The sequence below is a fragment of the Eurosta solidaginis genome, chromosome 4 (genome assembly GCF_040869045.1).
Source record: "Eurosta solidaginis isolate ZX-2024a chromosome 4, ASM4086904v1, whole genome shotgun sequence".
NCBI lineage: Eukaryota > Metazoa > Arthropoda > Insecta > Diptera > Tephritidae > Eurosta > Eurosta solidaginis.
In genome coordinates, this window is record NC_090322.1 from 178,219,094 (window position 1) to 178,232,751 (window position 13,658).

At 33.9% G+C, this 13,658-nt stretch overlaps 1 protein-coding gene across 22 annotated transcripts in view; it reads left to right on the plus strand.

Annotated features, from left to right (window-relative positions):
- Window positions 1-13,658, plus strand: part of cac (cacophony) — a 503,311-nt gene that overhangs the window by 347,296 nt on the left and 142,357 nt on the right. For all 22 annotated transcript variants that reach the window (XM_067783991.1, XM_067783979.1, XM_067783982.1 and 19 more), the window contains 2 exons: window positions 5,929-6,093; window positions 8,841-8,951. In XM_067783991.1, coding sequence (XP_067640092.1) covers window positions 5,929-6,093; window positions 8,841-8,951 — 276 coding nt within the window. The remainder of the gene's footprint in view (window positions 1-5,928; window positions 6,094-8,840; window positions 8,952-13,658) is intronic.

Here is a 13,658-nt window from a genome sequence, read left to right on the forward strand (position 1 = left end):
TACCCCTGAAATGTATTTATACAATATGGATATCAAATGAAAACTGTTGATGAGTGCTATAGTACAGGATAATTTTCGTACAACTGGGAGGCTAGGGTCTCGAGATATAGCTCAAAACGTGCACCCGGGTACCACTAGAATGCGTTTATACAATATGGATATCAAATGAAAGCTGTTGCTGAGAGCTGTAAAGTTCATTGTGATATTCGATTTAATCGCATCAACCTGGCAAAACTGATAAATATGCATGCGAAGCCGAAATAAAGACAAGAATTAATAATACCCACATACCTATTTACATACGTCCTATTCGAATTGCCTAAAATTTCGTATCTAAATTTGCCTATATTAGTATTTACGATGCTTTTTTCTGCGAAGTATACCTGAGACGGACTCGGACTGGGATTAGGACTAGGACTAGGACTGAGACTGAGACTCGGAGTGGGACTGGGACTGAGAATCGGAATGGGACTGGAACAAAAAATTTAGGGCAGAACAACGTCTGCCGGGTCTGCTAGTATTCTATAAAAATTATATTTTATTGCTTGCTAAGCAAAGAAGATACATATGTATGTACACTACATATACATATATTTTTTTTTAATTTGAGAACAAATAGCAGCCTCTTCGAGTGTTGCTAATAATAATATGTGTGAAGTTAGCACGAATAATATATTTTTTAGCTGACGACCTCTGAATTAGATAGAGTTTTATATACGTTATTTCCCATTCGCCCTCGTCTTTCTTTCTTCTAACTAGGCGTATATTTGCTCTCTTCGCGTCACATAGCGCTTTATCTGGCTGGCTCTGGCCCTCCAATGTAACCAACGGTGGTTGGTAGTAAAATGTTTGCACCGAATGCATTGAAAAATTTTAAGTCGTGGAGACTACATTTTCCGACAGTGGAACCAATTACCTATTCTTGTCTAACCTGGAGTTGGAGTGCATTAACCGATTGTAAATCTTTTTTGATATATCATAAAATCTGATAGCTCTTAGCCCAGGTATTCCTTTAGTGTAAAGAATCTCGCCTTGATGCGTATCATTTTGGCATTCTCGTTACTAGAAAAGAAGTTTCACACCCAGCTTCAAGAATCTCATTTCGAAGCAAACAATTACATTTTTTTTTAATTTGTGACAAGCGATTGAATTTATTTAATTTTAAATCTATATTTTTTAATAACATATTTAATTTATGAAAGAGTCAGTCTTCGAATAATGGCAGTCAGTCCATTGCATGCTATGTTGAAATCAATTACCAGCTAGTCGATTTTTAATCAATGCAAAAGTTATTATCCGAATGACCGATCCATTGAAAACAAGAGCCCCAGTGTTTACACTATCACTTAAATTCAGTTCACAGTAGTGAATAATAAAAATACCCAGCTTAATTCAGTCATAAATGCAGAAAAATATGAAGTTTTTAAAACGAGCGTTATGAGTACAGTAAAAAATATTAAGTTTAAGAAGCGCTTGAAGGAAATTCTCAGTTTAATTTTAAACGAAGCACTATTACTTGTAAACAGGCATGCTCTCGATGTTTTCATGTATTGCAGACATAAAGAAAAATCGGTTTGTGTTACAAACGGTGCATGGATTTCACGAATAAAGCCTTAACAACAAATATAAGCAAAAACTTAAATGCAATCCTTACAACTTTTAGTATGTATGTATATTTTCGTGCACCGAGTTGTAGGAAATGAAAATGCAACCCTGCTTCAACGGTATTCCTCTTGATCCTCTCCATTCGCTCACGAAAAAAATTGAGCAATTGTTTTTCATGATTTTACATCCTACTTTTTTATTTTCTATACTAATATTCTGACGCTTGTTACTGATGCATGCTAGTACCCCGCAATGGGACGCTCTCGTAATCTTGCATATTTTGTCGTAGCATATACAATATCTGCAATCCATGCACCTTGCAAGTCGAGTCCCCTATACATTTAGGTAACTTAGGTAAAGTGGTTATAATGACTATATATAAATGTTGTACATTTACCGGAAATTAGAAATTTTAGTGCGAGTATTGCTATGCTTTTAAAATCAAATGATTTAAAAGTTTTGGCAAAAACTCAAATATAGTTCGTATATATACAAATGCATATATGTATATATATGTGTAAATATATTATGTATATTAACACCACACAAGATATTAAAGAATTTATCTTTGTTGTATTTGTAAATATATATATTTTAACTTATTTTCATTTCGTTAAAAGTACTTGATCAGCTAATGTATGTACTCGAATATAATTGAGAGAAATTTTTATGTTTTTTCTATGGGTGGCTATTTTTGTTGACATCATTCCCAACAGAATCGGATCCTATATAAAATAAAAAATAAAAAAAATTAATAAAACATGGTTCTAAAACCAATACTTGAAGGAGGTAACTGGCTCGTTATCTTGAAAAAAATTTGAGTTAACGCAATGTTTAATCCGTATAAAACTCCATTTGAGCTACCACCAGCGAAAGCATTGCTAAAAAATTAAAGTTCTTTTGAACGAGCCTAAAAATATTCCCAACAATTTGAGAATATGAACATATAGTATATATGTATCTATGTATGTACCAAATAAAATGTACCAATATGTACCAATAAAAGCAATAGCAACAAAAAGGCAATACTTAGAGACAAATTACAAAGGGTTCAGCGGAGCATTCAAATGGCTAAGTAGATAGAGCCATCCGCCATAACACCAGTATGAATGCACGTAATATCAAGTTTAAAACTAGCATCCGAAAAGCTAGCTTATGAAGAACTGAATTCCATCGTCCTTTGTAAATTTTGTAACTTATGTCTAAAATCTATGTAGAATGAATTATATTAAGCGAAAAAGTCCCTAGTCAAGCAAAGTTTTTGTAAAGACCAATCAGACTAGGAATTGACTTTAGAAATGATACTTTGATTTCATAAAATATTGTATAAAATCTGATCTGCTATGAATGGTGTAGATAAATGTTTAATCACATACTGGTCACGCAAATATTAGTGTCACCTATTGATCAATTATATTCTGGTGCATTTAAATCAGGGCTCTTCAAAACTGAAGCCATGACTGTGTTAACAGGAGTATTATGATCGTAGTGGTGAAGGTTAAGTCGTTGATCAACGCACAATGAAGCACGCATTATTTGTTAACATTAAAAAAATATTTCGTAAATATGCCATACAAAATAGTATTTTATTACATAAAAGTACCAAGGTTAGGCTGAACTGGCTGGGCCGTGAGGACCTCACAAAGACCGAATGAATCCAGAGTGTTGCCAGAGGATTGCTTCGTTGTTTTAAATGTTAGCATTATATACGAAATATTTTTCAAAAGTTAGCAAATAATACACGCATTCGTCTTGCTTCATTGTTGGCTGATCAACGACTAAACTTACCACCACATTCATAATACTCTTACTAACACAGTCACAGTTTCAGTTTTGAGGCGCCCTGATATATATATACATTAGGGCGGGTCGATTTAAAAATCGCTCATTGCTCTGTGAAAATCGTATTCTGGGGATCAAAATAAGAAACTTTGCCGAAGGAACCATACCTCTAAAACAAATTCTGGTGTCCCCCCCTTTGGGTCGAAATTTTGGGTAGGGGCAATTTCAATTCTACCTGCTGTATCTAGTGGTGGCTTAAAAAAAACCACACAAGCAATTTTACGATCTGCAATTGTGTCACAGTGATACCTTCATTTTTTAAAATGGTTGAATAAAAACCCACACAACTATGTTTACGACATGCAAATGCATCACAGTGATGCCTTGGTTTTAAAAGGGGGTTGTAAAAACGCCAATTTCTAATAATTTTTTTTAATTTCTTTTCAATTACTAAGTTAAATTCATTTTTTCATTTACATATGTTCTGACTAAATAAATTTCTAACGAGAAAAATAAACTCCAAAAAGAAAAAACATAGGCATTTCAAAGTGGGATTTTTCAAAATTTGCCCCTACGACCCAAAGGGGGGGACACCAGAATTTGTTTTAGAGGTATGGTTCCTTCGGCAAAGTTTCTTATTTTGATCCCTAGAATATGATTTTCACAGAGCAATGGGCGATTTTTTTGCCTCCCCACAAATCGACCCGGCCTAATATACATATATATAAATGTTTCAAATTCAGAATAGATAGCAGTCAAATTAGTGTTGATGGTTCTGAGTCAATTCACCTCCGATGTAAGAAATTTAATCAAAACTGCTTAAGCTCGTTTTTTTTCCATTCTGTTCTGAACCGTCCTATATAAGAACATTTTTATATACTATATTTAATAATTTGGGAAAAATGTAAACAACGTGACATCAGGACGGATAAGGCGACAGCTGTTTCGATTATACCTTGTTAATCTCTTGAAAGCCTTTTCTCCCGGGAGTGGGCGTCGAACCCGCACTCCTACGATAGTTGAAATGGTTATAAACGCATTCAGCTACGTCATGCCTTAGTTGTTGTAAAGTTTTTCCCAATTGCCTTCTTCGCATATATTATCTTCCACACATTACATAATTCGTATGTAGTTATGTGTTGAAGTTATGCCTGCTTGTAAGGCGGTTTTCAGAGAAACTTGGTTTTTATTGTTGTTTTTGTTCTATTTATAGAACTACAACGAATTAACCAAATGTTGTCTACTTATATGAGTTAACCGGGGATTGCCCGTATCGCTTTAAATGTATATTTTTATATACATTGGTCATTCTTTTAAAATTTCGTCAATTTAGCTCGCCCTTTTTCTTATTTCGATTTCTTAAGAAAAACCTTTTAAGAATTTTGAAAGTGAAACTAGGAAAACCAATTTTAAAAACCTTGTCGAGAAAACTCGCAAGTTTTACGAAAATTTTTAATTAAACGTTTTAGTTATAGTTTTCCCTTTCTTTTTAATAACGCAAATTTGTAGCCCATTCAATTTTAGTCTCACAAACTATAAAGTATGGGTCCTTCAAAATTCTCATTGCTTTAAGATAATTTTTTCCGAAGGGTATTTCAGACTTTCTTCGATATAAAAAAAAAATTCATACTTTGTGTGGAAAAAAAAAAAATATCTTAAACACTCTTAGGAAAAAAAATTTTCGAAAATTCTGACAGACTATAACTTGTACTTTGTCACACTAAAATTGATCGGGCTACAAAACTAACATGGTTCAATTATATGGTTGGCTCATCTGTAAAGCAACAAAATATGTCTGTTCAAATTGTCAAAATCTGTGTATTGGTGTTGGTGCGAATGGTATGGAATGGAAACGATAAAACTTGGCAGTTTTTGTACGTGTAAGAAAATGTTGCCAATGAGTTGGTTTCATTTTGAGTTTGCCATCTCCTTTTGACAATCCCTTCTGTCATGCAATGAAATAAATAAAACCAGCTGATGAGATGAGCCAACCATATAATTGAACTATGAAAACTACATACAAAAAAACTGGAAAACTTCAAATAAAAAATTTCAAGTTTTTTCGTATTTTCAAATTTTTTTCGTAATCGTTTTCGAGATTGGTTTGCGTAGTTTCAGCTATAAATTTTATAGAAGTATTCTCTTAAAATATGGAAAAATAAAGAAGTACAATTCAATTGACGAAATTTGATAAAAATGACCACTGGTATTTTTTTTGTCCGCGGCTGAAACTCAGAACATTTCTAGCTTTCAAATAGCGTATTTTTCATCTTTGGTTAGTTGATTTACCGCTAGACAAACTTGTTTGCACTACATAACTATGTTTGTAGATTTGTTCATTCTCACCAAAAAATATTTATATGGAAATAATCACATTGTTGTTTTGTCTGATTTGTAGCAACAAAACCAAAAAAATCTTAAAGCAAAAACTAAGCATGATGAGTGGTATAACAATTCCCTAGCTTTTTTAATATACATGTCACGAATCAGTGTTTTTTCTTCAAGCTCTCAAACTAACAGAAAACATTTTTACAATTACAGAAATCATGCATCGATTTCACGATAGGAGCGCGTCCGCTCGAACGATATATGCCCAAAAATCGTAACACATTCAAATACAAAGTGTGGCGTATAGTCGTGTCGACGCCATTCGAATATTTTATAATGATGCTAATTGTGTTCAATACATTACTACTTATGATGAAGGTAAGTATTCTAACTTAATACTACATTTACACTGACCTCAAATGCGTACTTTCTAATGAGTCTTTTGAAAGCGTTAACATTGGCCTCATTCGCATCTCGCTTAACCTTCCCTTCAAGACTCGACTGCGAGAAAACCAATCACAATAGTAAGACAATGCACTGACGTTATATCAAAAATTCAAAACAGTTCAGGATTTTCAGTTTTGCTCTAAAAAACTAGTTGAAACTGCTTTAACTCAAGAGGTTATACAACAGGGAACACGAAAATAGCAGTAAAATTTTCTATGATATTTCGCCAATAAAAATTTATTCTACTTTTTTCTATAATTTAAGAAAAAACCATTCAAGCCAATCTGAAAAACATTTTGGAAAAAATTTGAAATTTTTAGGAAAAGTTCGAATTTGTTTTATTTACAGCGTTCTCATTTTTACTTATTATTAAGAATTCATGAGCTTAACACCGGATTATAATAATTGGATATTCAAGAAAGAAAGAAACATTTACTGGCATATTGCGATAGTACTATTTCGAAAACCGCCACGAATTAATCGTCAGGCAATTTCGTAAAGTTATCAAAGGTTTCACCGAGACTCGAACCGCGAATCACACGATGAAACTGAAGTTGCCTTAACCACTAGGCTATCCTGCTTATATTTGTCTCCTTGTTCTCATTTTTAATTAATTAATTAATTTTCCATTAATTTTAGTTTAACAAAGAATGTGTTATAGGCCCCTCAAAGTGTGAACATTTTTTTATATGGAAGAAAATCTGAGACAACCTTCGGGAAAAAATTATCATTAACAAATGTGAATTTTGAAGGGCCCTATACTTTGTGAGACACCAATTGGTGGGCAATTGGGCAAAAGACTGTATACCAAAAAAAAAAAAACTCAGAAATCCCTAAACAAAAAGTTCAAATTTTTCGTACGATTTTCTTGATTTTTCGAAAACATTTTTGAGATTGGCTTGCACAGTGTCAGTTACAAAATTCTTAAATTAGCGAAAATAGAAAAAGAAGAATTTAGCTGACTAAATTTTATAAACATATCTTTTTGTTATTGATATTAGAGCAAAATTACAAAATTTACCAAACGGCGTTGGTTAATAGAAGATGTTTCTGAATTTGCTCCTTCATCAGCTAGCTTTGAACTGCAAATCCCCAACTTTCATACTTCATGCTGGTTAACGGCAACTGCCTCTATCGACTCAGCCATATGAATACTTCGCTGTCTTTATACTCAGCGTGCTTTGCACATAGAGAATATTAAAGGTTGGTTGTACAGGCATAAAGGAATCGAGATAGATATAGACTTCCATATATCAAAATCATCAGCGTCGAAAAAAAAATTTATTGAGCCATGTCCGTCCAAATTTGGTACACGAGCTTATCTGGGCCCAGAATAGATTGATATTGAAAATGAGCGAAATCGAGTGATAACCGCGCCCATTTTTATATATATAACATTTTGGAAAACACAAAAAACCTGATTATTTAGTAAATAATACACCTAGAATGTTGAAATTTGATGCGTGGACTGATATTGGGACTCTCGATAAAAATTTGAAAAAAATTTTTACAATGGGCGTGGCACCGCCCACTTGTGATAAAATAAATTTTACAAATATTATTAATCATAAATCAAAAATCGTTGAACCTATCGTAACAAAATTCGGCAGAGAGGTTGCCTTTACTATAAGGTATGCTTTGAAGAAAAATTAACGAAATCGGTTAAGGGCCACGCCCACTTTTATATACAAGATTTTTAAAAGGGTCGTGGACGAATAAAATCAGCTATATCTTTGCAAAAAAGAGCTTTAATCAATGCTATTTCATTTCTCAAGTGGATTTATAACAATAAATAAGAAAAACTTCAAATTTGAAAGAATGGGCGTGGCGCCGCTGCTTTTAGGGCTAACAATTTACTATGTTTCGGGAGCCATAACCCGAAGAAAAATTTACATATCGTAATAAAATTGGGTACACAAATTTTCCCTATAGTGGAAAATATTTCTGGTAAAAATGGACGGGATTGGTTATAGACCACGGCAACTTAGATATAAAACAAATTTAAAAGGGTAGTAGACTAGAATAATAAGCTATAACTTAGCAAAAAATAGTTTTGAATCAATGATATTTCACTTATCAAGTTCTATTGTAAGAGGAAATGAGGAGACATCTTTCCTTACATATGCTTCACATTACTATATTAATGTGTGAATGAAATTAGAAGTAGCAGACCAAAATTCATACGATTCTCTTTATTATCTTGGTATATGATTTCCTACAGGGACTAGTGTGAAAATAATGGAACGTAAACATATGTCCGTGAGGGATTTTAAGTAACTATTATGAGACTGTTTATGTGCAATTGTGCAATTGAAGCTCACGCTGAGTATATTATGTTCGGTTACATCCGAACTTAGACACCTTTACTTGGTTTATTTTATGTTTTAAAAATAATAGTTTCACTGTCTTGGCGAACGCATATTTTGACCGGTACGGGAATTTTTTAGGCACTAAAAAAATGTTTAACAAATATTTTGCCAACTGTGCGGCGTGAAATATGTCTACGCTATTGCCTCGGCTATTAAAGCAATTTTTCTTTTATCTAAAAATCCGTATATTCGCCCACTCCCTTCTTATGCTAGTGCCCTTATTAAAAATGTATCTTAGTCACACTGAATTATATATGATATAATATGTTTAAAACAACAAATACATTTTGTACTTAACAATTTCCGCAGTATCATAACCAAGGTGAAATGTATGAAAAATCATTAAAATACATCAACATGGGATTTACGGGGATGTTCAGCGTTGAAACAGTACTGAAAATAATTGGATTTGGTGTGAAGGTAAGTAAATAAATTTTTCAAATCAAATGAAATTGTCTTTTTTTATATTCCATAAATTTACTCGTAGTTACTTTAGTATAGCTATCAAACACTGCAATAAAAAAACAGGCTAAGTTCGGGCGTAACCGAACATTACATACTCGGCAAAATAAGGGAAAATCACCATTTAGGAAAATGAACCTAGGCTAACTCTGGATTGTGTTTGTATGACATGGATATCAAATGGAAGGCATTAAAGAGTACTTTAAAAGGGAGTAGGCCATAGGACGCCTTTTAGAGATATCACCATAAATGTGGACCGGGGGTGACTGCAGAATGTGTTTGCACGATATGGGTATCAAATTAAATGTATTAATGCGGGTTTTAAAAAGGAGTGGCCCTCAGTTGTATATGTGAAGGCGTTCTCCAGATATCGACCAAATTGTGGACCAGGGTGACCCAGAACACCATCTGTCGGGTATCGCTAATTTATTTACATATGTAATACCACGAATAGTATTCCTGCCATGATTCCAAGGGCTTTTCGCCCTGCAGAACTTTTTCATTTTCTTCTGCTTAATATGGTAGGTGTCACACCCATTTTACAAAGTTTTTTCTAAAGTTATATTTTGCGTCAAAAAATCAATCCAATCACCATGTTTCATCCCTTTTTATACTCAGTTGAGCAGAGCTCACAGAGTATATTAACTTTGATTGGAAAAAGGTTGGTTGTACAGGTATAAAGGAATCGAGATAGATATAGACTTCCATATACCAAAATCATCAGTATCGAAAAAAATTTGATTGAGCCATGTCCGCAAATTGCGATAATTCATTACCAAAGACGGATAAAGCGATGAAACATGGTAGATGGGTTCACCCTTTGACGCAAAATAGAAAACTAGTAAAATTTTGGACAATGGGCATGGCACCAACTTTTAAAAGAAGGTAATTTATAAGTTTTGCAAGCTGTAATTTGATAGTCGTTGAAGATGTCATGATGAAATTTGGTAGGAACGTTACTCACATCACTATATGTGGGCCAAATAAAAATTAGCAAACGAACACGCCCATTTAAAAAAAAAAAATTTTAAAAGTCAAATTTTAACAAAAAATTTTATAATTTTACAGTATATAAGTAAATTATGTCAACATTCAACTCCAGTAATGATATGGTGCAACAAAATACAAAAATAAAAGAAAATTTCAAAATGGGCGTGGCTCCGCCCTTATTCATTTAATTTGTCTAGAATACTTTTAATGCCATAAGTCGACCAAAATTTACCAATCCTCGTGAAATTTGGTAAGGGCATAGATTCTATGACGATAACTGTTTTCTGTGAAAATGGGCGAAATCGGTTGAAGCCACGCCCAGTTTTTATACACAGTGGACCGTCTATCCTTCCGTTCAGCCGTTAACACGATAACTTGAGCAAAAATCGATACATCTTTACTAAACTTAGTTCACGTACTTATCTGAACTCACTTTATCTTGGTATGAAAAATGGCCGAAATCTGACTATGACCACGCCTACTTTTTTGATATCGAAAATTACGAAAAAATGAAAAAAGTGCCATAATTCTATACCAAATATGAAAATAGGGATGAAACATGGTAATTAGTGCCATAATTCTATACCAAATGTGAAAATAGGGATGAAACATGGCAATTATATTGGTTTATTGACACAAAATATAACTTTAGAAAAAACTGTGTAAAATGGGTGTGACACCTACCATATTAAGTAGAAGAAAATGAAAAAGTTTTGCAGGGCGAAATCAAAAGCCCTTGGAATCTTGGAAGGAATACTGTTCGTGGTATTGCATATATAAATAAATTAGCGGTACCCGACACATTTTGGTCGATATCTCGAAAAAGCCTTCAAATATACAACTAAGGGGCACTTCCTTTTAAAACCCTCATTAATACCTTTAATTTGATACCCATATCGTACAAACAAATTCTAGAGTCACCCCTGGTCCACGTTTAAGGCGTTATCTCGAAAAGGCGTCCACCTATAAAACTAAGGCCGGACTCCCTTTTAAAATACTCATTAACACCTTTCATTTGATACCCATATCATACAAACACATTCCAGAGTCACCCCTGGTCCACCTTTATGGCGTTATCTCGAAAAGGCGTCCACCTATAGAACTAAGGCCCACTACCTTTTAAAATACTCATTAATACCTTTCATTTGATACCCATATCGTACAGACGCATTCTAGAGTCACCCCTGGTCCACCTTTATGGCGATATCCCGAAATGGCGTCCACCTATAGAACTAAGGCAACTCCCTTTTAAAATACTCTTTAATACCTTCCATTTGATACACATGTCATACAAACACATTCCAGGGTTACCCTAGGTTCATTTTCCTGGTAATTTTTTCTTATTTTGTCTCCAAATCTCTCAGCTGAGTATGTAATGTTCGGCTACACACGAACTTAGCCTTCCTTACTTGTTATTTTATTATTATTTCCGTTATATTAAGTCGCTTTCATGTTTGTCCCCTCATTTCCATACGAATTTTTGATCCACGGAAAAGCCTTTTCCGGCAACTTCCCGTTGAGCGAGACACTTGATACTTAGAACATAGTTCAGATCTGAGAGACATTACAATGCAAGTAAAAAAAATCCGCTAGGTGGCGCACGGATCGAGATATACAGAAAATTAATTTTAAAATGGAAATTTTGCGATCGAGTTTTAACTAACTTCTCGGTGATACAGAGACTTGAAATTTAGCACATAGTTTGCGAGTCGATGGCACTACAATTCGTGGAAAACAAAATGCCGGTGGACGAAAATCCCTGAAAAAACGCAGGGAATCTTGCAATAGATTTTTGAGTAACTTCGCGGTGAGCTGGAGATATGAAACTTGAGACGTAAGTCAGAACCCGGTGACCATGCAATGTTTTATCAAAAAAATTCCGCTAGGTGGCGCATGGATCGAGATACTAGGAAAATTTATTTTAATTTGGGAATCTTTCAATCCATTTTTAACTAACTTCCCGGTTACCTAGGACTTGTAACTTAGCACATAGTTCGAGACCCGGTGACAATACAATTTATAGAAAACAAAGTTCCGCTAGGTGGCGTGCTAATTGAGATAACTACAAATCCCTTTCAAGCGAGGGGAATCTTGCGATCGATTTTTGAGTAACTTGCCGGTGAGCTAGAGACTTGAAACTTGGGCCGTGGGTCAGAACCCGGTGACAATGCAATATTTTATCAAAAAATTCCGCTAGGTAACGCATGGATCGAGATATTGAGAAAAATAGTTTTAAATTGGGAATCTTGCAATCGATTTGTAACTAACTTCCAGGATATCTAGAGACTTGAAACCTGAAATATAGTTTAAGACTAGGTAACAGTGCAATGTTTTATCAAATAATTTGAGCTACGTAACGCACAAGTCGAATTATTTAGAAGATTAGGCCATACCTTCATGGCTAGCCTCCTGAGTGTTGCAAGCGTTGTAGAATTCCACCTCGTCGAAGGCCCAACTCAATGCACGCCCTTCCATACTTTTAGACATACGCGACTTTCACCACGATTCTTTTAGACTTTCGGGCGTATGCGAATCTCACCACGATTTTCAGCTGTGCAAATTAATTAGCTGACAAACGAGGTGGAAATCTCTTGTTATGATGCGAGGTGGAATTCTGTTGTTTTCGCCAGTGTTGTCAGCGAAAATTCCACTAATTCTCTTAAATCTTGCTGTTTTGGACAAATATATAAAGATAAGAATTTTCGCTTAGGAATTACTTAAATTACTAATCAAAGTTGCAATTGCCTTTTTGTAGGCAGTACTAAAAAATTGAAAATAAAAAGATGATAAAAAAATATTAAGGACTACCTTTATATAAATGAACCAAAAAATAGAAAGCAATTTTTCTTTTAATACAGACATAGTCTTGTTGAATTTTGACTAATTATAAAGGTAGAGTGCGTGTTTAATTTTTAAATAAGCAATTAGTTAATCCCAAGTACATGGTTTGCCTTAAATTGAAAGATTGCGCTCCACCTTTATAGTTTTAAGTCCCAAAATTCTTTTACAAGAGCTATTGTTAAAGTTTGTTAGTCAAAATTCAACAAGACTATGTCTGTATTCAAGGAATTGCTTTCTATTTTTTGGTCCATTTATATAAAGGTAGTCCCTAAAATTTTTTTATCATCTTTATATTTCTTATTTGGTATAGAATTATGGCAATTTTTAAATTTTTCGAAATTTTCCATATCGAAAAAGTGGGCGTGGTCATAGTCGGATTTCGCCCATTTTTACTACCAAGATAAAGTGAGTTCAGATAAGTACGTGAACTAAGTTCAGTAAAGATATATCGATTTTTGCTCAAGTTATCGTGTTAACGGCCGAGCGGAAGGACAGACGGTCGACTCTGTATAAAAACTGGGTGTTGCTTCAACCGATTTCGCCCATTTTCACAGAAAACAGTTATCGTCATAGAAGCTATGCGCTTACCAAATTTCCTAAGGATTGGTAAATTTTTGTTCGACTTATGGCATTAAAAGTATTCTAGACAAATTAAATGAAAAAGGGCGGCGTCCGCCCATTTTGAAATTTTCATTTCTTTTTGTATTTTGTTGCACCATATCATTACTGGCGTTGAATGTTGACATAATTTACTTATATACTGTAAAGATATTAAATTTTTGTTAAAATTTTACTTAAAAAAATTTTTTTTAAAGAGTGGGCGTGTTCGTCATC